The sequence below is a fragment of the Propithecus coquereli genome, unplaced genomic scaffold, assembly GCF_000956105.1.
Source record: "Propithecus coquereli isolate 6110/MARCELLA unplaced genomic scaffold, Pcoq_1.0 Scaffold65, whole genome shotgun sequence".
Classification (NCBI taxonomy): Eukaryota; Metazoa; Chordata; class Mammalia; order Primates; family Indriidae; genus Propithecus; species Propithecus coquereli.
This window is the reverse complement of record NW_012152507.1, coordinates 6,246,419-6,271,746: the sequence shown is the minus strand read 5'-3', so window position 1 is coordinate 6,271,746 and position 25,328 is coordinate 6,246,419. Positions and strand designations below refer to the sequence as shown.

The 25,328-nt window shown below is 46.2% G+C and overlaps 1 protein-coding gene across 1 annotated transcript in view; it reads left to right on the top strand.

Annotated features, from left to right (window-relative positions):
- Positions 1-8,300: 8,300 nt before the first annotated feature.
- VSTM5 (V-set and transmembrane domain containing 5) overlaps positions 8,301-25,328 on the top strand; it is a 32,722-nt gene continuing 15,694 nt past the window's right edge. The window contains exon 1 of the mRNA XM_012660056.1: positions 8,301-8,391. Coding sequence (XP_012515510.1) covers positions 8,301-8,391 — 91 coding nt within the window. The remainder of the gene's footprint in view (positions 8,392-25,328) is intronic.

The following is a 25,328-nucleotide window of genomic DNA, read 5'->3' as shown; positions in this document are numbered from 1 at the left end:
ACCTGGGGAGACAGTATGATAATACTCCATTTACAGATTAAGTAACTGAAGTTCACAGAGGTGAAACAATTTTCTCAGTCACAAAGCTAATAGTGCCATAGCTGGTATTTGAATTCAAGAATGTTCCAAGTACAGCCCAACGTTGAGATTCCTGGAATTATTTCACTCATGAGCTCCTATCATGTGCCAAGCACTGCAGATAAAGTAAAGAACAAGAGGATAAGATCCTGTTTATTTAGCTGGGGAGAAAAGGGAAGTCAGAGATAAACAAATAGATCAACAGGTAAGTTCAGATAGTGATGATGCAATAAAGACAATAAAACAGACTGATGTCAACAGGCAAAAACTAAAAATAACCCAATGCACTCCAACCTGGGCAACAGAGCAAGACCCCTTCTCTTAAAAAAAAAACAAAGAAGAAGAAGCTGGGCATGGTGGCAGGTTCCTGTAGTCCCAGCTTGTCAGGAGGCTGAGGCAGGAGGATAGATCACTTGAAGCCAGGAGCTTGAGGCTATAGGGAGCTATGATCCTGCCACTACACTCCATCCAGGGTGACAGAACAAGACCTGCCTCAAAACAAAAAATAAGAAAAAAATTTGATATACAGAATAATGTGAAGGAGTCTCAAAATCATGCTGGGAGAAGAAAACCAGACACAAAACCAGACTACATGCTGTGTGATTCTATGTATATAATATCTTTGAAAACGCATATGAATCTATGTCAACATAAAATAATTCAATGGTTGCCTAGGGCTTGGGCAGAGGGAAGGATGGACTGCCAAAGGAATCTTTTTGGGGTGATGGAAATGTTCTGTATCTTGATGGTAGGGGTGGTGGTTTCACGGGTATGTAAGTAATAAATGACAATAAGTAATTAAAAATATAAGCTATTGCAACCCTAAATTATTTTTTTATTTCAAAGTATTAGGGAGGTACAAATAATTTTGGTTACATGGATCACTTTTATAATGCTTGAGTCATGGTTATAAGTGTGCCCATCACCCAGATAGTGTTCATTGTACCCGTTACATAGGTTTTTGCCTATCCCCACCTCCCACCTCCCCCCTGCTTGATTTCCGTTGAGTTTTTTTTCTTTTTGAGACAGAGTCTCACTGTGTTGCCCAGGCTAGACTGAGTGCTGTGGGGGTCAGGCTAGCTCACAGCAACCTCAAACTCCTGGGCTCAAGCGATCCTTCTGCCTCAGCCTCCCGAGTAGCTGGGACTACAGGCATGTGCCACCATGCCCGGCTAATTTTTTCTATATATTTTTAGTTGTCCAGATAATTTCTTGCTATTTTTTTTTAGTAGAGACGGGGTCTCACTCTTGCTCAGGCTGGTCTCGAACTCCTGAGCTCAAATGATCCACCCACCTTGGCCTCCCAGAGTGCTAGGATTACAGGCGTGAGCTACCACGCCCGGCCGATTTCCATTGAGTTTTACTTCCCTCTATGCACATGTGTGATCATTGGTTAGTTCCAATTTAATAGTGAGTACATGTGTTTGTTTTTCCATCCTTTAGATACCTCACTTCGAGAATGATCTCCAGTTCCATCCAAATTGTTGCAAAAGGCATTAGGTCATCCTCCTTTCTTCATAGCTGAGTAGTATTCCATGGTATACATATACCACATTTTGTTAATCCACTCATGAATTGATGGGCACTTGGATTGATTCCACATCTTTGCAATTGTGAATTGTGCTGCAATAAACATTCAAATGCAAGTGTCTTTTTGATAAAATAACTTCTTTTCCTTTGGGTAGTGGGATTGCTGGATCAAATGGTAGGTCTTTGAGGTATCTCCATGTCATATTTCACAGATCTAGAAAAAATAATTCTACGATTCATTTGGAACCAGAAAAAAGCCGGAATAGCCAAAGCAATCTTAAGCAAAAGGACCAAATCTGGAGGCATCGCACTACCAGACTTCAAACTATACTATTAATATTTTGAGCCTTAAAGGAATATAAATTACTGGGCCTGAGTCACATGGCAGGCAGCTGTAACCTAGGGAGCTATAACCTTTTGTCTCTCTGATTACAGAGTAAGCCTTTTCTCTTCCCTGCATGTAAAATGTCGTAAATGGCCAAAGGGCTCCAGAGAAGACCCTTTCCCTCTCCGCTGTTGATTTTCATGATAGATTAACCTCCCTCTTACCTTTCTCACACAAAGACTTCATGGCTATCACATTGCCTTAAAATAGAATTTTAAAATACACTCTTAAATTGGAAAGGAAACAAAAACCAGCTATAAAGAGAACAATTAACTTATAAACCAGCCTTACATAGAAAATGTTGTAATCTTGTCAAATTTCTTTTGTTTTCTGCCTGTGTAAGCAAGAATTTAGCTTTTAACTGCAGAACACTGACCCCATTTCTCTGGAGTTTGTGCATCCTGGAATAGCCATTCCCAGGTTTCTGCTTGAATAAACTCTTTAAAACTAAATTCCGACTCTTTTGATTATTTCAGGTCGACAATACACATAACAAAACTCCCCAAATTGTACACTTTAAACGAGTGCAGTTCACTGCTCATAAATGAAACCTCAGTAAAGCTGATTTTAAAACATGGGAAAATGACTGCAAAGGTGGGTGGGACAGAGCAGCTTTCTTCTGAGAACTAAATGATGAACAGGATTGTTCCCATTGTAAGATACAAAAGAGATCTCCCCAGATATTTTCAAACTGTGGACAACCAAGGGCAGGGAGCATCTGGTCCCTGAGGTAGGCAATGAGGAGGTGCAGTGTCTAAAGAGAATTTATTATAAAATCAAGAATAGATTCACCTAAAAGTTGTTATCACCATGTGCTGATAATTTAGACAATACCAATGTTAAAATATACTTCCCTGCTGGAGCAGACTGCTCTTATGCTCATGTCTTCAGCTCTGGTCCACAGGATCAGAAGTTTCTATACGGCATATGGGCCATGTTAATTTTTATTAAGTACAATGGTGAATTGTGATTTTTGAACATGACTCATAAGCTTCCATCACCCTATTTCTTTGGCAGTACTTCTTCATAACTTTTTGGTTGACTTTTATTGAAATTAGACTTCTTTGTTTGTTTGAGACAGAATCTTGCTCTGTCACCCCAGCTGGAGTGCAGTGGCATCATCATAGCTCACTGCAACTTCAAACTCCTGGGCTCAAGCAATCCTCCGCCTCAGCCTCCCTAGTAGCTGGGACTACAGGCCTGCACCATCACGCCTGGCCTTGACATTAGATTTGAACAGCTCACTTCCTATCTTGTATATGGAATTTCCAGCCATCCGGGTACCTAATGGTAATGCCAGGTCCTGATGCCCAACTAGCTCACAGTGCCAGCCAATTCAGGGAAACTGTTTATTTGTTTTTCTAATTTTTACATTTATTCTCAGATCAAGTACATGACATTGGCCCTAGACCACATACCTAATACCTAACCTCTCATTTTTAACCAATGAGGAAACTGAGGCCCAGAGACAGTAAATCATTTCCATAATGGAACAACTAAGGCAGAATTCAGGTTAGACTTTGGCATTCCACCACACTGCCCCACTATGTATTTACTGAGTACCTTCTGTATAACTAGCAAGAAGAGACAGCCCATAAAAGGATTGAAAGAAATGATCTCTGCCCTCAGAACTATATAGTCTTAGAGGCTAAGACTAAAAAGCATGAATAACACTAGAAGAATTTATCCAATGGTGCCTGAGCACAATTATGGCAGGCACTGAGCTGGACACTGTGATAATAATTGACAGGGATCAAGGTTTTACCATGTAACCACCCCACTTCACATCTGTGTCTTATCTAACCTTCATAACAGTACTAATAAATGGTAATATCAGAATCCCACTTTAGAGATAAGGAATCCACTGCCAAAGAAATGTTAATAGCTTGTCTGAGGCCACATAGCTAACAAGTGGTAGAGCTGGGTTTTTCCTAGGTCTAACTCCAAAGCCAGAGTTCTTAACCAATGTGCTCCCCAACCTCTCCATTATGTGGACAGGACACAAGGAGAATAAGCCTAATAAGTGAATGAAGGCTTGAGTGCATCAACCACCACAACTTGTGGTTATAGAAGCTAAACACAGGCTGCGTGGTATAGGTAGTTTGGACCATCAGAGTTCAAAGAAGGAAGAGACTCCCTCTTATGGGTCTTTCCCGTAGTAGGCTTGGCTGCTCTTTGGTCCCAGCGTGACACGGGGAATACAAACGAGCTCACCTTAGAGAGTCTTAGGGCACTATATGGCACCACAAAAGCCCAGCTCGAAGGAACCAACTTTAACAAAGGTTTGCATAAGCTTCCATACTATACCTATGCTTTCCATATTGTAGCATTCAACACAATCCCCTCCCAGTTCAGCCAGCTCCCTGTCACCATAGCACATATCTCACAATAAACAGCAAGCATATTTTCAAGACAGATGAAAGAAGCAAGAATTTACAGGCCATCTGAATACGGTGATCAATTTTGCAGAATACAAGGATATGTGCTCTCACAAATTAAAATGCACTTACAGGAACAACTAGCATATTCCAAATCAGCACTGTCCTCGAGAACAAGAAATGCATGGGGGGGGGCTGGTCCAATGGTAGTGGGTTATCAAAACTTATTAACATTAGTGTCACTAAAGTTGGTATACAACCCCCCACTGCTAAATTTGCCTGGCTTTTTAAAATTTTTTAAAAAAAGAAAAGAAAAAGAAATGCATGGAGTTGTGTTGCTGTCATAAAGCTAGGTCACGATAAACACACACCGTTTACTTCTCTTGGAAGTGAAGAATGGCTCGTAAGATTTTGAGAAAATAAACATTGGTGGGTATTGTTTCTTGCAGAGTGGTTGACTGGTGAGAAAAGTTACCAAATACCTGAGGGCTACAGTGTCTGCCAAAGATTGCAAAGGCCAATATTTCACACTCAGTGTGAATCTTGAGTTACATTCTTTTAGCAAAAGAAGCATCCTCAGGAGTCAGTGTACAGACCCTTCAAACCTTAGTCCCTTTCTAGATTCTCCTCCCCATCCTTCCCCCTCTTCCTCCACTAATGCCACACCTGAGATCTTGCAGGCACTTAAAGAACATTTGTTGAATGAGGGCCAAGCACAGGGGCTCACACCTGTAATCCCAGCACTTTGGGAGGCTGAAGTGGCAGGATCGCTTAAGGCCAGGAGTATGAGACCAGACCAGTTTAGACAACATAGCAAGACCTCATCTCTACAAAAAATAGAAAAATTAGCTAGGTGTGGTGGCAGGTGCCCGGTAGTCCCAGCTACTCAGGAGGCTGAGCCAAGAAAATCGTTTGAGCCCAGAAGTTCAAGGTTATAGTGAGCTATGATGACACCACTACACTCCAGCCTGGAGTACAGAATAAGACCCTATCTCTAAAAATTAAATAAATAAAAACTTTAAAATATATATTTGTTGAATGAATAAATGAATGAATGAAATGGTAAATACAATCATGTCTTAGATGGACTCATACTATCTCCCCCCACATATGAAATACTACACTAAAGAAAAGATCTGATCAATTTGGACCTAAAAGACATCACATATGACCTTAAAGAGCCTCAATCTAGAGCAGTGCTTTTCCACTCCAGCTGACATTAGAACCACTCAGGGAGCTTTCTAAAAACACTGATGCCTCAGCTCCACTCCAAGAAAATCTGATTCAATTGAACTGGAGTGGGGCCCAGACTGTGGTGTTTTTTTTTTTCCTAATGTGCAGTCAGGGCTGACAATTTCTGGTACAGTCCAATCCCCTCAGAAATCCAGAGTTGATGTTACTTCTCCATGACCAGAGAGTTAGGAGGTGACAGGCAGGAGATGAACTCACAGCGTCACTGAGTCACTCCTACCTTTATCAGGTCTTTATTTTATAAGAGTCTTCCTTCTCTCTAACTTATATTTCTCAGACTTCAGTTTTTATCATCCGTATATCCACTTAACAAATAGTTACTAAGCACCTACCATGTGCCAGGTGCCAGGTGTGCCGCAGTGAGCAAACAGCAGTGTATTCACACAGCAGGAAGAGCCTCTGCGTCTGGAGGCCTTTCTCAGTTTGGATCATTCTATCTCCACTAGTTGGTGAGTGTCTTGGAACTATAGGTCATAAGTTATTCGTCTTTGGAACGGTGCCTAGCACACTGCCTAGTCCAGGGACAGATTTAATAAATGTTTGATGAATAAACAAACAAATGCAAATGACTCCTGAAGCCCTTAAAATGGAATAAAGAAAACAGAACAATGCCAAGAACACTACTTATGTTAGTTAGGACATTTTCAATTTTATGTCATAAAAGCCCAACTTAAATTTGCTGAGGCAAAAGAGGGCATTTATTTGCTTATAACCAGCAAACCCAAAGGTGCAGAATTCCGGAGCTCCAACAGTGCTATTAGGCCTCTCTCTCTTTCCTCAATTCCCAGCTCAATTTGTCTCATCTTGGCTTCACTCTTAATCCAGGGACCTCTCCACCGGACAGGTAAAATGATGCCACCAGTACCAGGTTCATATCCCCTGTTTTTAGCAATCCCAGCAGTGGCCCCCTATCATTTCCAGGTAAGACTCTGATGGCCCTGACTGCCCATCCTGGAACCAAACACTTTGGCTGGTCAGCCTGGGTGACAAGCCCACCCTAGGGCAGTCAGCAGGGTATGACTATTGTCAGCTTCTCCAGGAACACGTGGAATTGGCTAGGAGTCCCCCTCAGGAACCAGAAGAAGATAGGAAAGCATACTGGACTACCGTGGTGTTCTAGGTCTTTCTATCTTTCTGCTCCACCATCCTTAGCATGATGGCTTTTGTCTTCATCCATGTAATTTCATGGATGCAAGTTAGTTGCCACAGATCTAAACAGAAAGAAAGTTTTCAAGGCGGGGAGAAAGGGGGAGGGGTATCCCAGCCTTATCTGTCCCTTTTATCAGGAAAGCAAAAACTCGTCCTGAAATATCCCAAGACTTCCCCTTAAATATCATTGGCTTGCACCCCGTCACACTGCTACCCCCTAGCTGCAAGGGAGGTTAGAGAATGTGGGTATTTTTGTTCGGTTTTTGTTTTTTTTAATTTTTCTAATGGCTGTGCTTATGATTCAAAAGGACCTAACTCTGAAGGCATTTCTGGTTAATTCCAGTTGTTTGCCAGATGCTGTAATAGTTGATTCTCCTACTATGACCCGGCTGTTGGTGCCGGGTTCCCTCCCAGCCTGTAGTTGTTGTAGGCAAGATGACTGTATGGATTGTATCCCACAAACCCTGGTGTGCTGCGCATTTGTGTCGCAGGAGCTGGGGTGGGAGGTGGGGCATACGATGGTCTTCTTGACATTTTGGAAGATTGAGTTCTCAGTTCCTTAAGAATGAATCTGAGACACCGCGGGCAGAAAAAGCACCCACAGCTCCGGTTTCACTTCCCTTTTTGAGAATACAGTTTTGACAAAGTGAAATAGGATTTCACAACTAGCTTGGACCAACACTGATCTCCCCCACCCTCACCCCTTCTGGGGGTTAGTTACTCTTGTCTGAGCCCCCGTAGCATCCCGAGCCTCCCTCATCATAGCACATATGCACTGTGCAGCAGTTGCTCTGTTTTCCAGCCCCCACCCCTTGCTAGGATTTCTAACCAGGTGCCCACATCTGTCTTGTGTCCCCAGCACTTGGCACAGTGCCCAGCTCCATTCTACCCATGTTCTCTGCAAACAAGCAGGCTCAGTGAGTACTTCGTGGATGGATGGATGGATGGATGGCGGATGGTGGATGGGTATCATCAGTGTCCAGAGGTTCCCCCTAGAGCAGTTTATACAGCAGTTTGAGTCTCCTTGTCCCCTCCCCCACCCCTCTCATCCCCATCCGTCATTTCACTTTCCTAAAAGCCTTCCCTTTGCCTATGAAGCCATTAGATGGTTGCTTTCAGTCCTCAGGCAACAGCTAGTGCTTTCCCTCCTTCCTGCCACCCAGCATCCAGCTGAATCTTGAATCAACACCAGTAAACTGGGTGTGAACGGAAGGACACGGCTCATTATTTGCCATTATTTACCTCCGAGTGTGTGCATTCCCATTCCTTCCCATATTCATATTCTGTCTCTCCCTGCCTCCCTCCCCATCCCCTTCTCTCTCTCTCTCTCTCTCTCTCTCTCTCTCCTTGGGAACTGGCTCAACCAGAGTACAACCAGCTCATCTGCATTAGCCCTAGAGAAGCTGCAGGAGCCAGAGGAGGAGGAGAGCGAAGGCGGCGGGCGGCGGCGGCGCTGCGAGCTCACAGCCCGGCCCGCGCCGTGCCTCCCGAGGAGCCGGTGCCCAGCCCGTGCCACCCAGGGCTTGCTCATGAGGCCTCTGCCGAGCTGCAGGAGGAAGACCCGAGGCATCTCCCTAGGACTCTTCGCCCTCTGCCTGGCCGCAGCCCGCTGTCTGCAGAGTAAGCCCGGGCGCGGGGCGGGGGCGCGGGCGGGTCGCCCACCTTGCGCGGCGGCGGGCTCGGCGGGCTCGGGCGGGGGCTTCCTCGCGGGCTGGGCGCGGCCGGAGGACCCGCGGCAGAGCAGAGCGCCCCGGCAACCTGGGCCACTTCGGGGCGCCGGCCCCACCCGGCAAGCCGGCCGGCAGTTACCAGAGCCGGAAGCCGGCCCGGAGATAACCGGCTCCCAGCCCGGTGGCCGCCTCCTCTGCGACAATTTTTCTTTCTTTTTCCTGGAATAACCAGACTGCAGCCCCCAAGGGCGCACGGAGCCCGCCCCTACGGTGGGCACCCCTCCGCCCCTCCGTGGGCTTCCCGGGGCATCTGTGCGTTCCGCATGCTTCCCCCGCCTTTCAGAAAAACCCTCAGCGCCTGCGCTTGGGGAAAAGGGGCTCTGGGGATGTGGGTTGGGCGTTGGGGCCTGAATTCCCCAGGCGGAGATGGTGAGGTGGTCCTTGCCACCGAGCCCACAGCAGATGGCTTGGGGTGGCCGGGTCCTAGAATCCCCAGTCTGGTGAGTCTGAATGTAAGGCACGATCCCACAAATTCCCATGACACAAACAGCAGATTATAACGCAGTTTTTACTTTCTCATTTAATTATTAACATCATCATTCACATGTTACATATGGCCAGCTGAGGCTTAGAGACTGACCAGAGCAGGGCCACTGGAGGTGAGAGGACCTACAGTGAGAGCCAGCACTTAAATAAGCACTTAAGCCTTCCCCATCCATCAGACTTCACAAGGCTCGTATCATTTGACGCTCAGGGCAACCCTATGAAATAAGTGCTACTCTTATTCCTGTTTCAGAAGTGAGAAAACTGAGACACAAGAAAGTTGTGTTATTTGTACAGGGTGCCCAGCTACTTAGTGGTGAAGCCAGGACTCAAACTGAGCAGTCTAACACTCGACCTTTACCCCTCTCTGGCTAGAACCCAGCACTGGAGGTTGCAAATCTCAGAAAGCCAGTAAAACTGGGCATGTTCCTTTGACGGCTGTGGATCAAGAAATAGCTGGTGGTTAGTCTCTGCAAGTGTGTGGGTGTGTTTGTCATTGCAGTGGCATTTTCTGTTGGATTTCAGACCCCTAGTACAAGGTTTCCAGTCACCACTCTTAAGCAGCATTGGTAGATGCCAGCCATTTGCCACAGCATATGATGCAGTCATTTACTCACACGTTGACTGCACCCTCTCCCTGCAGGAAGCAGACCACAGTGCATACTCGGGATACATTCGTTCACAGTTTTGTCCTCAGGAAGCTTAGGTCTCACGGGGAAGACAAACAAGAAAACAAGATTGTCAGCCTTGGAGTGGCAAGCCTTGAGAGGCGAAAGGCACCTCATTCTGGGAGCCCTAGAGGCTCAGAACCCAGACTTGGGAAACCAGAGCAAACCTTTCTTAGGGAGCCTCACCTACCCAGACCTAACATACGGGTAGGAGCAGCCAGGGGAACGGGACAGAGGGAATGCAGAGTGTCCCAGACAGAGCACAGCATGTGCAAACCTGGAGGACAGGTAAAAGTTTGCGGTTATCCATGGACTAGATCTGTCTCTTGCACAGCTGCAAGCACTCTTTTCAGCTCTGGGTCCCTAGCACTTGCCCAAGGCTAGCCAGGATCTGCGCCTTAAAAGGTGTGGAGTGAATGTGCGCCCACAGGAATGAGGCCTGCACTTTGGGGCCTCATGATATAGAGAGGGCCTCCTTCCTCTCACCAGCTCCCTCCCTTCACTGCCTCTCCAGCCTCTGTCAAAAGCTTTCTTCCAGAAACTCTGGTATTCGTCATTTATACTGAAGTCTGTGTTAAAACATGCCTGCAACACACAGAGACACCCTGTGCTTGAAGTCTTTCCTCTGTAAATGGCACTGTTATAGACACTAAATGTTTGTGTCCCCCTCCCACCCCAGATTTATACAGTGAAGCACTAACCTCCAATGTGATGGTATTTGGAGGTGGGGTCCTTGGGAGGTAATTAGGTTTATGTGAGGTCATGAAGGTGGGGCCTCCGTAATCAGATTAGTGTCCTTCAAAGAAGAGAAAGAGAGACCAAATCTCAATCTCTCTCTCTCTCTCTTTCTCTCTCTCTCTGCCCCTGCCATGGGAGGACACAGCAAGAAAGCAGCTGTTAGCAAGCCAGGCAGAGGGCCCTCTCCAAAAACTGATTCTGCTCTTGATCTTAGACTTCCCAGCCTCTCCAAAACTGTGAGAAATAAATGTCTGTGCTTTGAGCCACACCAACCAGTATGTAGTAATCTGTTACAGCAGCCTGAGCTGACCAGGACAAGGACTTACAGGCTTGTCCCCCAGAAAGCTGACAGGCCTCCCCAGCAGGCCAGGATGAAGCATCTTTCTAGAACCCTTATCCATGTCCTTTCGTTATTAAATTAGTCCTCAGGCCTACGAGTACCCAGCATTCCCTCTTATTTGGAAGCAGATGATCAGTCCAAGACCATACATAGTAGGACTATTTAGCTAATGGCCAGTAAACTTGCTTCTCTTGTTCCAACCCCAGTGTCTAAGAAGCAGCCAGCTCCCCCAACACATACACGCTTGTGCGTGTGCGTCCTTTAACAGGGTGGGGCAGGGCTGGAGGAGGTGGCCCCCGTGAGTCACTCACAACCCAGTCCCCAGGAAAACAGAACAGGGTCAGGGCTGAATCCGGGTATGAGGAGGGAGTGGGCAGACCCAGAGCAGCCACAAGCAGAGGGTGGGGAGGGAGGAGAAGGGGAGGGAGCTGGTGTAGGAGGAATCCCCTTGAGGTCCTCAGGAGACTTCCAGATCCATCACCCCTGCGACCAAGCAGCCTCCATGTGGCACACACTTCTGGAGCACCTCCTATGCTGCGCCCAGCTCTGCATGCTGGCCCCTGATGAAACAGAGTCAAATGAGGTGTGAACCTCTTCTGCACTGGCCTTTCAGATTTATAGAAAACAGTTTTGCATACATAGAAACGGACCCACTGGAAAAAAGTGAGTTTTCAGTGTACTTTTTAAAAAATGCAATCATCCTGTACTTGTTACTCAGCAACTTAGTTTTTACACCATTTTTTAAGCTCTATCTATGTTGATAAGGCAATGCATTCCTTTCAACTGCTTACATATGTCATCATATAAGTATACTTTTTCTCAGCCACACCCCCTGATGGACATTTAAGCTTTCAGCTTTTAGCCCTCACTCCGGAGAGAGACAGACCCCTAACACGGGGTGATGTGTGGAGTGCTAGTGATATGCACAGGGACAAGCACCCCCTGCACACACACCTCCCTACAGGGTCGGAACTCAAAAGTTATCTGGAGGACTAAATTGATGCAGTTGAGAGAGGGGAGGAGTCAACCAGAAATTTCTTCGTTCCTGATCTCAAAGGGTCTTCCTGAGTATACTCCCTGTTGGTCTGGGAAGGAAGCTGGGGCCAGGGGACCCTCTGTTCTCCATGATCTCCAGGTGCTAAGGACAGCTATATGCTTCATCCACTACAGGACTCCTTTTTTTCCCCTTTTAAAACATTTTAATATATCTAAAGTCAGGATGCATGTTACAAATCACTAGCTTTGCTGTAATCTCTGTTGGCCTGGAATGAAGTTCAGTCCTTCTGGAGAGGATGTGTGTTGCTTCTGCCAGTCACTGGGGAAGCCTGCGGAGTCAGAAAAAACTTTCTAGAGAAGGTGAGTTTGGGTTATCTTGAAAGACTGAGTAAGTGTATACAGCAGGACAGGCTAGACAGCAGGTGCTCACAAAGTACGTGCTTGATTCCTCTGGAGGCCTGGCAAGAGAACGGGGAGTGGATGTTGTGCTAGCATGCACCTGTTGGAACTTAGCCAGTGCCCCCCTCAGAGACCCCACTGACACTGGAGCCCCACAGCTTGTGCACTCAACATGCTGCTGTCCCTGTACCTGGGTTGTCTCTGAAAAAACAGGTAGGAAAGGACGTACTTATCCAGCAGGAATGGGAGTGGGAGAGAGGGGGATTGGCAAATTCAAAGTTGGAAAATGACTCGTTCCTGTTTGCTGAGCTGGGAAAGCACCAGTCAGCCCTGTGGGCAAAGAGAGAAGGACACACTGGGCAGTAAAGGGAGCACAGGACAGTCCTTGGTCAAGGAAGCACACAGGCCTTTCCCCCTGCTGAGGTGCACCCCGGGGGGCAGCTCAGCCTGTGCCACACTGGCCCCAGAGAGGAGCCCCGCTGCAGAGAACCCCCAGCTGGCAGAGGGGAAGGGCCCGAAGCACCAGTTGCAGTCCCAGCACTGCCCATAAGACCCGAATGTGAGGTCAGCCTTCTCTGAGCGCACAGAGCAGAGAGTGGGTGAGCTTAGAGGTTCTCAACCAAGGCTGCACGTTAGAACCACCTGGGGAGCCTGTAAGACTGACAGATGCCCATGCCCTACTCCAGACCAATAAAATCAGTATTTCTGAGGGCAGGACCCTGGCACTGCTTCGTTTTGCTTTTAAGCTCCTCAGTGATTCCATTATGTGGCCAGGCAAAGAGCTACTGGCCTAAACCATCTCCAGGTCCCCTCCTTTAGTCTGGCCCCATGGACACAGCTTGTCGGGCACGTCTCCCACCTCCTGTTCTCAGAACACCCACCATTGTGTTGTAGAGTCTTGCCTATGTCTGATTTGTGATTTTATCCTGACAAACCCGTAAATACTTTCCCACCAGGCTTAGGGCAGGAGACAAGGCTGCTTTGTTGTGAAGTTTGGTTTAAGAAACAGTTCCTGAACACCTATGGTGCTTGGGACAGCATGCCAGGAGCTGGGGCAGGCAGCAGGTCCCTGCACTGGGGGATTGAGTAGCCTGGAGGGGAAGTCGGATCCTGAACATGTAATTTGGTGTCAGATGCCCTGGGGCACTGAGAAAAGCAGTTAGCTGGGTTTGGAGTAGGGAGGAGGAAGCCTTCATGGCCAAGTAGGGGTAGTCAGGTGAGCAGGGAGAGAGAAGGTTCTTAGCAGTAGGGTATGTGAGCGCTAGCAGCTTCTCTCGTCATAGGCCAGTAGAAGGGGGTGACCATTCTTTAGTTAAACCAGATTTTTCAGCTCTTGTCAATTTCCTCGTGTTCAATGTAATGAATTGCCTGACAGTTAAGGTAATGGAGGGAGCTTAGGGAGGTCTTGGGGGAAAGGTGCTGGAATAATTCCTCTGATAGACCCTTCACTAGTGTCAGAGGAGGAGGGACACTTGGGTCCCTCCGCACCAGGCACTGGCAAGGGAACCTAACGTGAAGCTCCTCTGACTGACTGTCCTTCTGTACTAATAGGAGATCCCTGCCCCAGCTCACTGGGGCTGGATCATGTTCCTTTGGGAAGCCAGTGCCTAGAAGCAGAACACCAGGAACTACTTCTCCTCTCCCCGTCAGCCAGGCCTTCTCCGTACTTTGGGATAGGATTTCAGGGATTCTTGAACCAGAACTTGCTCCTATATGTCAGGTAGATGGTCAGTTTGCCAGCCCCTGCGTGAAAGAGTCATCCCTGATGTCACATACTGCTTTGTGATGGTGATTCAGGCCTAAGCACAATGGGGTGCCCACCGCCCCTTCTAACAGGGGAGACGGCAGTCACTCATCTAACTCGAGTGCAAGGCAGGCTGCGAACTCTGCTGTGGGAGCCTAGCGGGGCTGCAAGAGGAGACTGGAAGCGGAAGTGGGAACCTGAGAAGGGGAGGGGTGATCTGAGCTGAGGTTGAGTGAATAAAGGCCCAGTAGGAAGCGGTCCACAGTTTGGTCCACCTGGAATCAGGGGTGGGAGGGAGGCATGGGAGATGGGGATGGGAAAGAAAACTGGGATCTTTCAGAGGCAGGGAAGACACAGCCAGATGTCTGGCTTGGAAAGATCACTGATAATAGCTTCTGGCCAACTGAAGGGAAAAAAAGCCAGTATCTCCTGAGTTTTTTATAACTGTTAATAACAATTACAGGGCAATAATAACTGTGACTGTTTACTAAGCACTTACTTCATGCCAGGTGCTGTAACCACTGCTTTCGATTCATCTTCACAGTAGTTCTGTAAAGAGGCACCATTTAGTCCCAATTTATAGGTGCAGAAACTGTGGCTCAGAGAGGCTGAGGGACTTGCCTAAAGACATTGATTAAACAGGTGTTTATGGGAAGCCCACAGGGCCAGGCACTGTGCTAGGCCCTGGGGATTCGGTGGAGAACAAGATGGGCCAGGCCCTGTGTTCACATAGCTGACAGTTGTAGGAGAGTGAACCGTTCATCAAGAGGCATTACAACAGAGTGGAACAGATGTGTGCTAGAGAGGAATGGGGAACAATGGGAACACAGAACTAGGGCCCCAAACCTGGTGCTGAGGAATGGGGAAGGCTTCCTGGAAGAAGAGATGTTTAAACAAAAACTTAAAGGACAGAAGGGAATTGGCCCATTAGTTTCTTTGGAGGAGTATTTAACCTGTGGTACTCTAACTCATGTGTGTGCCTGAATTATCTTTTGATCATTCTATACCCCTCTTCCAAGTGCTTTCAGGCATCCCATAAATTCCCTCCAAAAGAATTGTCAGGAGATCACACCACCTCATTTCTTCCCTTGTCTTTCTGTTCAACGCACATTTACTGACCCCACCCTTCACCCCCACGCCGGCCACTGGCCCAGGCCTGGCTCTAAGTCTTGCAGCCCAGCTTTGCAGAGGGCAAACCCCTCCAGTTCCCCCCCAATATTGTGCAGGGTGAGGCAGTCGCCACCATCGTGCCTGACTTCCTTGGCATCTGATTAGAATCACAGCATTGACTTTTCCATAGCCCATGGCCTTTCAGAAAAGAGTCCAGCCTTCCAGCAAGGGTGGCTCTTCTTTGTGCCTAGAAAAGGTATGCTAGAAAGATTCTGGAAGGAGTTCCATAGAGAGGAATTTCAGGTCACCCAAACTCTTGCCACATTTCCAGAAAAGAATCACGGGTTTACAAGTGTTCATTCCAGTTCTATGCCTACTATGTGATCTGGATGGAAGGACCTGCCTCCTCTACCCAACATTCCAGCCCCCAGTCTCAGATCTACTGCGTCAATCCCTGGTATAACTCCAGCTTGTGCTTCTGCACTCCTGGGGATAAGGAGCTCACTACCTCAGTAAGAAGCTCTGTGCATCTTCAAAGAATTCTCATTAAAAACATCTAGTGTCTATTGAGTGATCACCAAGTGTTAGAAACTATGATAAGCTCTTTACATGTATTGTCTCATTTAAACTTTGCTGCAGGAGTCAACACAGAATTATTATATAATGTTATCTTTATTTCATAGGTACTATAACAGAAGCTGAGAGAAATTAAGTGATTTACCCCAGGTCACTCGGTTGTTTCTAGCGGAGCTACATTTTGAACACAAGTCTGTCTGACTCCAGAGACCATGAATGCATCCATTCTGCAAACACTACTTCAATTCCATCCCCAAGAACCTGTCTTCTTTAAATCTTTACCCATTGGCCCTCATTCTGGATATGATTGGGTGTCTAAAGACTTCCTTTCTCCAAGATAATAAGTACTGCGCCACAGGCCAATCCGTAGATGAGATGTATGATCCTATAAGGGGAAGTCACTGCTTGGGAATTCCCATCCATGTGCCAGGCACTCTGTAGGGTTCTGGGGCTATAACAGGGACCCAATAGGAAGCTCCTGCCCTCATGGAACTTATAATTTAATGGGGGAACTGGTATTACTCACACAAGTGTATACTGACAAACTGTGATAGTTACTATGATGGAAAGGTGCTACGAAAACATGTAAGGGGCGACCTGACCTAGCTTGGGGTTGGGATAGGATTCCCAGAAGACGTAATGGTTGTGGTCTGAAGAATGAATGAAGGTTAACAGGCAAACAAGGGCAGCATGTGCAAAATCCCTGTGGTGGGGGACAACATGATGAATCCAAGAGGCTGAAGAAAGGGCAGTGTGCCGGGAGCCCAGGGTATGAGGCGAGCTGAGGATGCTGCGGCCTGAGTGGTAGGCAGGGCCAGACCACGCCTGGCCAGTCAAGCCTTTGAAGGAGTTTTGACTTTATTCCTGCAGCACTGGGGAGCTAAACAAGGGTTTTAAGCAGGAGGGTGACAAGATACAATTAAGTTTTGAAACTATCTATCACTTCCACTTACAACCTAAAAAAAGAAAAAAAGAAAATAAATCTAAAAAAAGAAACTATCACTCAGGATACTGTGTAGACAATAGGTTGGGGATGGGGTGAGCAGGCACAGTGAGGCAAATTAGGAGACCATTGTCTCCACCATACATGAGGTGGTGGCTCGGACTAGGGTGATGGTGGAAGAAGGAGGGCACAAGGGTCAGATTAAAGTTACATTTTGTAAGTCAAATTGACAGATGGGATGTGCGGCGTGAGGAAGGAGGAAGAGTCAGGTTGGTGTCTTGTCAAGCTGACTGGCTGTGAGAACTTTTCACCGGAAGACCAAATTTGGAGGAGAATTTATACATTTATTGTTTTAAATGGATTAAATTCTTTTAAATTTTTTTATGTTTGAATAGGTAGTATGCACACAGTCCAAAATTAAATATATGTACTTAAAAGCCTCCCACTCTTGTCCTCCAGCCACCTAGGTCTTCCCCTTAGCCCCTGGAGCCAACTAGTTATCAATTTCTTCTGTATCTTCCCTGATAGTTAAAAGAAATGGACACAATTGTGCATGCATTTACTTTATCTTTAAAGATGTTGATTTTGAAGTGCCTGTCAACTATCAAGTGCAGATGTAAAGCAGACAGTTGGATTCATGAGTCTGACACTCAGAGGTGTAGTGTAAGTTGGTGCTATGAATTTGGAAGTAACTGGACTAAGAGCTGCTTGCATGGGATTGCCTAGGGAGAGAATACTAAGTGCAGGAGAGGACCCAGCACCAAGCCTCAAGGAACTCCATCATTCAATGGCAGATCAAAGGGTATCTTAGTACGTTTTCTGTTGCTGTAACTGAATACCACAGACTGGGTAATTTATAAAGAAAAGTTTATTTCTTACAGTTTTGGAGGCTGGGAAATCCAAGGTTGAAAGGCCACATCTGGAAGGTGTTTTTGCTGGTGGTTTCTCTCTGTAGAGTCTCAAGTTGTGTCAACACAGGCCATCATAAGGTGAAGAGGCTCACTGAGAGCCAAACTGGCTTTTATAACAGACCCACACTTGGGATAACCCAGTAATCTGTGAACTCACTATTCGATAATCCACGAATGGATTAATTCATTCCTGAGGGCAGAGCCCTCATGACCCAATCACCTGTTAAAGGCCACAACCCTTAATACTATTATGTCGGGGATTAAGTTTCAACATGAGTTTCAGAAGGGACAGACATTCAAACCATAGCCAAGGGAATGAGCCTTCAAAAGAGATTGAGAAGGAGCAGCCGGAGAGATGGGAAGAAGACCTGGGGAGCACAATGGCCCAGAGCCACAGACAACTCAAGCAGGGGAAAGTGGTCAGCAGTGTCCCAGGAGGAGGTGGTCATCTGCTGAGAATGCGAAGGAATTTAAAGGTCCAAAGAGATTGGAGGAAGATTGTCATTGTAACTGTGGAAGAAGAAAGAGTGAATTTATGTGAAAAACATAGTAAGATTGTCTGGCAGTATGGAGGCCCCCTTTGGTGATCTTGAATCTACACTGGAAACAACGTGCTTTGTTGTTTTGAAGAATGTCTGTGGTGGGACATCCTCCTGCAGGGCTGGCTACTCAGATACAGGCAGAGAGAAAGTACATCTGCACTTGACAGTAGATCCAGGGCTAGGGGCTTGCCAGGTAGATATGATGAGCAGACAGGCTGGCGTTTAGAGAACTGGCAGGAGTGCTTAGGGCAAGGCAGGCCATGAAAGCGAGGCTGGGTAGGGAGGGCAGTGAGGAGGCTGGGTGGGGAGAAGTAGAGGGAGCCAGAGTGGAAGGACTGCTGAGGCCAAGAGGAGGGGTTGGGCTGGGCGCAGTGGCTCCTGCCTGTAATCCCAGCACTCTGGGAGGCCGAGGCAGGAGGATTGCTTGAGGTCAGGAGTTCGAGACCAGCCTGAGTAAGAGCGAGCTCCGTCTCTACTAAAAACAGAAAAATTAGCTGGCGTGGTGGAGCGCGCCTGTAGTCCCAGCTACTCGGGAGGCTGAGGCAGGAGAATCTCTTCAGTTCAGGAGTTTGAGGTTGCTGTGAGCTAGGCTGACATCATGGCACTCTAGCCCAGGTGACAGGGCGAGACTCTGTCTCAAAAATTAAAGGAAGGGGTTGAACGCTAAGCAGGAAGGAGAGAAGGTTGTGGTCAGAGCACGCTGCTTTCCTGGAGGCTGAGGTAGAGTAGAGGGAGGACGTTCCTATAGATGAGGTTGCTGGATGGACTGTCCATGGGGATGCTGGAGGTACCCGATACGATACTGTAACTTGCAGTAAAAGCTGTCAGTGTGCTTAAACAATGACAAGGAAAGGCAGGGACAGAGAGCTCACATTGTTGAGAGAGGGAGAGAGGGGAATAACCTCAAGGGAACAGGATTTTTTCTTTTTGCAAGTGGTTGGAGAAGTGATAGTCTCAACCAACATTGTTCAACAGAAATATAATGCAAGGCACACATGTGAGCCACATAGGCATATTTAAATGTTTTAGTGGTCACATTAAAAATGTAAAAAGAAATAGATGGAATTAACTTTAAAAATATATTTTGTTTAATCCGATATATCTAAAACATCATTTCAACATGTAATCAATGTAAAATAATTATTAATCAGATGTTTTACATTCTGTATTACATACTAAGTACTAAATCTTCAAAATTTTGTGTGCATTTTACACTTAGAGCACATCTCAATTTAGACTAATTTTTAAAATCTTTTCTCCCCTATCGGCTTGTATTGTTAAAATAATAAATATAATTTTTTGATTGTTTTTAGAGATAGAGTCTTGCTCTGTCACCCAGGCTGGAGGGCAGTGGCGCAATCATAGCTCACTGCAGCCTCAAACCTCTGGACTCAAGCTATTCTCCCACCTCAGCCTCCCAAAGCTCTGGGATTATATGGGTAAGCCACCACACACAGCCTAGTGCTGAATAAGCACATGTGGCTAGCGGCCACTGTATTGGACAGTGGCGGTCTAGACTTGCTGCTTGTCAAATCTTCACCAGCACTGAGTGATGTGCTATTTGAGGAAATACAAAAGACATGTAAAACTCCACCTCTGTACTAAAGTACCTTATCTTATTAGAGGCAGCTGTAGGACAGTGAAAAGAGACTTGGGTTCCAGTCTCAGCTCTGATTTTTTACTTAGAAAAATATTAAACATTTTTTATATCTCTGAACCTCAGTTTCCTCATCTGTAAAGTAGTGATCAAATAAGCAAGTGCCCGGGAAAGAAAATACGTAGTCCCTTGGTCCAACTCTCCTGCCTGCCTGCACAGGTTGAGATAATGCTTGTGAAGTACTTTGTCAGTTGTGTAAATGTAAATAACTAACATTTTCAAATGTGAAAAATCTGGGACTCGAACCCAGTTTTTGCATTTTTTTTTTATTTTTAGGGTCACTTTTTTTATTTTTTAATTCACAAACTTGCTAAAATATTCCAACTGTTCAAAAGGGAATAGAGTGAAATTTAAACCTTCCTTCCACTCCAGATAACCAGTCTCCTTCCCAAATACAACCACAGCTTCTGGTTTTTAGAGTAACCTTCCAGAGATGTTCTATGCATTTATATGGCTAATCGTGTGTTCATCTGGGTATGTGTGAATGTGTGCATACACATATAATTACTTTATTCAAGTGGAAGCATTCTCTCCACACTGTTCTGCCCTGTGCTTTTTTCATTATTTTTGAGATCTAATATCTATACATATAAATCTACTTCATTCTTTTGAATGTCTCTGTAGTATTCCAAAGCATGAAAATTGCTTGATAATTTACTTAACTGGTCCCTTACCAGTGAACACATAGGTATATTGCCAACCTTTTGCTATTACAAGTGACCATAGTATGCTTCATGATAATACGGACACATACATCTTTGCATCTATGTGCCTATATTACCTGTAGGATAAACTTTTTAAAGTGGAATTTCCGGGTCAGAAGGTATGTGCTATTTCAATATTTTTATAGATTTAGTCATATTGCTCTCTAAGCAGGTTACGCCCATTTACAATCACCACAGTAATGTTTGAGTGTAACTTCCACACGGTCCTGATAACATGTTATCAAACTTCTTCATCTTTGCCAGTCTGAGAACTGCTAAGTCATTCAACTTTCCCAGCCTTGGCTTGTGACAGTTGTGTATAACATCTTGTACCTAACAGGTGTTGCCAATAGAAATGGTGACTCCTGCTATTTTGGAGTGATTTTTCTGATTTGGGTACAAATTCTGAAACCTGATGAAGGGGAGCAGCCTGGTAGCCTCCTCCTAAACCTGCACGTGTCCATGTTGTTGGGTCTGGCTGACTTCCCAAGGCCATTAAGCAGCAAGGTCAAAGGGGATGAGCTGGGCCGCTCGTTTCTGAGCAGTCAGGCACTGAGGGGGAATTACCTACCACCTGAGCTAGCCAAAGGGCTAGGTGCCCTGTAAACAGGTCCACATCACATTGATGTCAGTCATCAACACTATTCTTTGCAGCTAAACAGAAAAGCCATTATTGGGGGTGCTGCCCTAGCCTCCTGCACAAAGTCGGGTTTCCCAAATTCCTGGCTGGCCTGTTTCAAGAATGGCACGAGTTGGGCAGTAACATAGATACTTTAGTTGTGGCTTAAAACTGTGCCATTTCTCCTCCTAGCTGTTTAACTCTCAGTACACTCGAGGCTGGGAAAGAGGTCTTGGCAGCACCTCCCTCCGCCAGGTCCGGTGTCTCAGCTCAGCACCGATACTCCCCGATCTCTCCCAGTTGGCAACAGTTTGACAGGCAGGGCGTGCATGTCGTTCGTTCATTCTTTCCAGTATATTTTGAGCACCTACAAAGTACCAGGCCCAGTGCTGGGCGCTGGGGGTTCCGAGACGAACAAGTTGCGAACTGTGCACAGAGCCCAGGTCTAAGGCCAGCCTGCGGCGCGCGTGCGCCCTTCGGCTCCCCTGCCCCCACAGGCCCCGGGCTGCCAGACGACACAGGGCACCGCTGCACCCAGCGCCTCAAGCGGTCCCCAGTTGTTTAGCTCTAGCTTTGGGTTGTCCGGAAGGGCAAGCACCTGTGTTGGGCCCAGGGCAGCCCGCGTGATGTTTGTAAATGATAAAATCGTGAATTCTGCCCGACTGTCCTTCCCAAAGCCCAGTTCAGATCACCGGTCTGTGTGAACACCCTCGGGTGCTCACCGCCTGAGAGAGAACTCCTTCGGGTAATCTCCAGCCTGTTCGCCTCTGCCCGCCTCTCGGTGACACATTCCTCCTGCAACGGCCACCCTGCCCATCTTTTTTTTTTTTTTTTATTTCAGCAAATTATGGGTGTACATATGTTTAGGTTACGTGTGTTGCCCTTGGTTCCCCCCCCCCCCACCGAAGTCCGTGTTTCAAATATGTCCATCCTTTGGGTAGTGCGCATTGCACTCCTTGTGTATACAAATACCCCTCCCCCTTCCCCAGCATCCAATAGATGTTGTTCTGATATGTGCATTTATGTGTTGATTAGTTAATACCAATTTGATGGTGAGTACAAATGGGTCCCGTTCTGCTGCTCTTGTGGTGCTCCACTTTGGATGATGGGCTTAAGTTTAATCCAGGAAAGTGTAAGAGGTGCTAGATCACTGTCATTTCTTATGATTGAGTAATATTCCATTGTGAACATATACCAAATTTTGATAATCCACTCATGGATTGACGGGCACTTGGGTTGTTTCCACATTCTTGCAATAGTGAATTGTGCTGCCATAAACATTCGGGTGCAGATGTCCTTATCGTAGAATGTTTTGTGCTCTTTTGAGTAGATGCCTAATAGTGCTATTGCTGGATCGAATGGTATTTCTATTTTTAGCTCTCTGAGGTTATCTCCAAATTGTTTTCCACAGAGGCTGCACTAACTTACAGTCCCACCAGCAGTGTAGAAGTGTTCCTGTCTCTCCACATCCTCGCCAACATTTGTTGTTTTGTGTTTTTTTGATAGAGGCCAATGTCACTGGGGTTAGGTGATACCTCATTGTGGTTTTGATTTGCATTTCTCTAATGATTAGAGAGGTTGAGCATTTTTTTATATGTTTGCTGGCCATTATTCTGTCTTCTTTTGAAAAGTTTCTGTTCATTTCGCTTGCCCATTTGTTGATGGGGTTGTTTGATTTTTTCTTGTTGATTTTTTTGAGTTCTAGATAGATTCTGGTTATCAGCCCTTTATCAGATGTGTAGAGAGCAAATATTTTTTCCCATTCTGTGGGCTGTCTATTCACTCTAATGATAGTTTCCTTGGCAGTGCAGAAGCTTTTTAATTTGATTAGATCCCACTTATTTATTTTTGTTGCTGCGGCGATTGCTTTGGGGGTCTTCTTCAAGAATTCCTTACCTAGGCCGATGTAAAAAGAACAAACTGGGAGGTATCAGTTTACCTGACTTTAAGCTGTACTACCAGGCTGTAGTGATTAAAACAGCTTGATACTGGCACAAAAATAGAGACATTGACCTCTGGAACAGGACTGAGAATCCAGAGATGAAACCATCTGCATATGGTAATCTAATCTTTGACAAAGCTGACAAAAACATACACTGGGGAAAAGAATCTCTTTTCAATAAGTGGGGCTGGGAAAACTGGATAGCTACATGCAGAAGACTGAAACTAGACCCCTACCTCTCACCTCTCACAAAAATCAATTCAAGGTGGATAACAGACTTAAACCTAAGGCACGAAACCTTAAGAATTCTAAATGAAGATGTTGGGAAGACCCTTTCAGACACCCTGCCCATCTTACTCACCAGGTCCCAAACATGAGGATCCAGCAGATCCCTGCTGCCTCCCTGCGTGGGCCGCTGTAATCTCCGCTGGGGTTGCGCTTCCTTTCCCGCGCTTTTAAAATCTCGTCCTTTATGCCCCAGCCTAAACGAGTGTCTTCTCCCTCCCCAACTGCTGCACGCTTCCGGGCTCCTTATCAGGATAGTGAAAAGTACCCAGAATTAGAATCTCTGCTGAGCCAGCTACTGTGACATTGGGCAAATCACCCAGCCTCGGGCAACCTCTATTTGCTCCTCCGTAAAGTGGAGGTAATCACGTCTCCACCAGGCCACACCCAATGAGCCAGTGCGGGTGTTGAGGTGTTGAGGAAGCCGTGGCAGTGCGGTGCTGGGTGCTGGGCTCAGCGACTAGCGGAAGGTCCCAACTCAAATGGGGCGCGTGGGATGCTGACCCCTGGGGTATGTGTTAGGGAGCCAGGGGGTTAAGGGAAGACGGCTTTGCTTCTCCCTCTGCTTACCAGAGCTGGCTGCCTCTGCATCTCCCTGGCTGAGCCCCTTGGGTACCTCAGAAATAAGCAGTTGTTCATCTTGGAGTTTTCTCTCTGCTCTTCGACATTTCTCTGTTGAGTCTCAGATAGGGTGACCAGGCCTGGTTTGCTCATGCCTGTCCTGCTTTTAGCATCCTGGGGAATCCCTTCGTCTTGGGAAAACTGAAACAGTTGGTCAGTCCCCGTGAGGCCAGTGACACAGCGGTGATCAGAGGTGAGTGGTGGGGTCTGCAGCTCCTGGACAAGCACTGAGTGCTGTGTCCTTGCTCAGTGCCTGGCCTGTAGCTGGGCCTTAGGCATGTCGGCTCTCCTCATTCCTGGGAGAGCCGAGGCTCTCCTAAATTAAGGACTTTCTCCAGATCTCCCAGCAAGGAAGTCCCACAGTAGGTGTCTCCACTACACCTCACTACCACCTGAAATAATTCTTTTGTAATGAGGTTCATCACTCCACCACCCCACTCCGATAGTTTTCTGAATTAAGACTCCCAGACCTGGCCAGCTGTGGTGGCTTACACCTGTAATGCCAGCACTTTTGGAGGCAAGAGAGGAGGACTACTTGAGCCCCAGAGTACAAGGCTGCAGTGAGCTAGGATCATACCACTGCACTCCAGCCTGGGTAAGAGAGTGAGAGCCTGTCTCAAAAACAAACAACTCCTAAACTCTAGGCTTTGGGACTTAATACTAGCTACTTAAAGGCTTAATAAGGATGACAATGACAATATTGTTTACTTCCTACTTCTCAGCTGCATCTGATGATCACTTTTGCTAGATAAGTGGTTTTCTAGTTAAATTAGGTGAAAATGAAAATTTTCTTACCACAATGATATGAAAATAGAAATCAATAACAGGAGGAAAATTGGAAAATTCTCAAATATGTGGAAATTAACACACTCCTGAATAACCAATGGGTCAAAGAAGAAAGCAAAAGGGAAATTAAAGCTCATTCTTGTTAATGGCTTCCTGGTATCTATTTTATAAGTGAAATCTGAGGTACTGAACCAGCCTCCCTGAGTAGAACATTTGAGCGAGGTTTGAATATTGGCCTAGTCACTAAGTTAATCTGGACATACTCTGTAATGATTTTAGTGTGAGGTGCAGAGGTGGTTACTCATTCATTCAACTTCTTTAACAGTTGTCAAGCAGTCTGCCTTAAAACTGTTAATTCTCCATTTTTGCTATAAATCATTTATTCCTAAATATCTGTGGTAGATTGACAGGGGGAAAAACTCTTTGTTCCTAAAACTTAGTTAAATGCCTGGTTAGTTTGATTGATTAAGAGGAGGTTTTTCTCGAATCTTAACAAATTCAAGAAGATTTAAATCATTTCAAGTATCTTTTCTTACCACAATGATAGGAAAATAGAAATCAATAACAGGAGGAAAATTGGAAAATTCTCAAATATGTGGAAATTAACACACTCCTTTTTTTTTTTTATTTCAGCATATTATGGGGATACAGATATTTATGTTACTTATGTTGCCCTTGCCCCCCCCCAAGTCCGAGTTTCAAATATGTCCATCCTTCGGGTGGTGCGCATTGCACTCTTTGTGTATGAAAATACCCGTCCCCT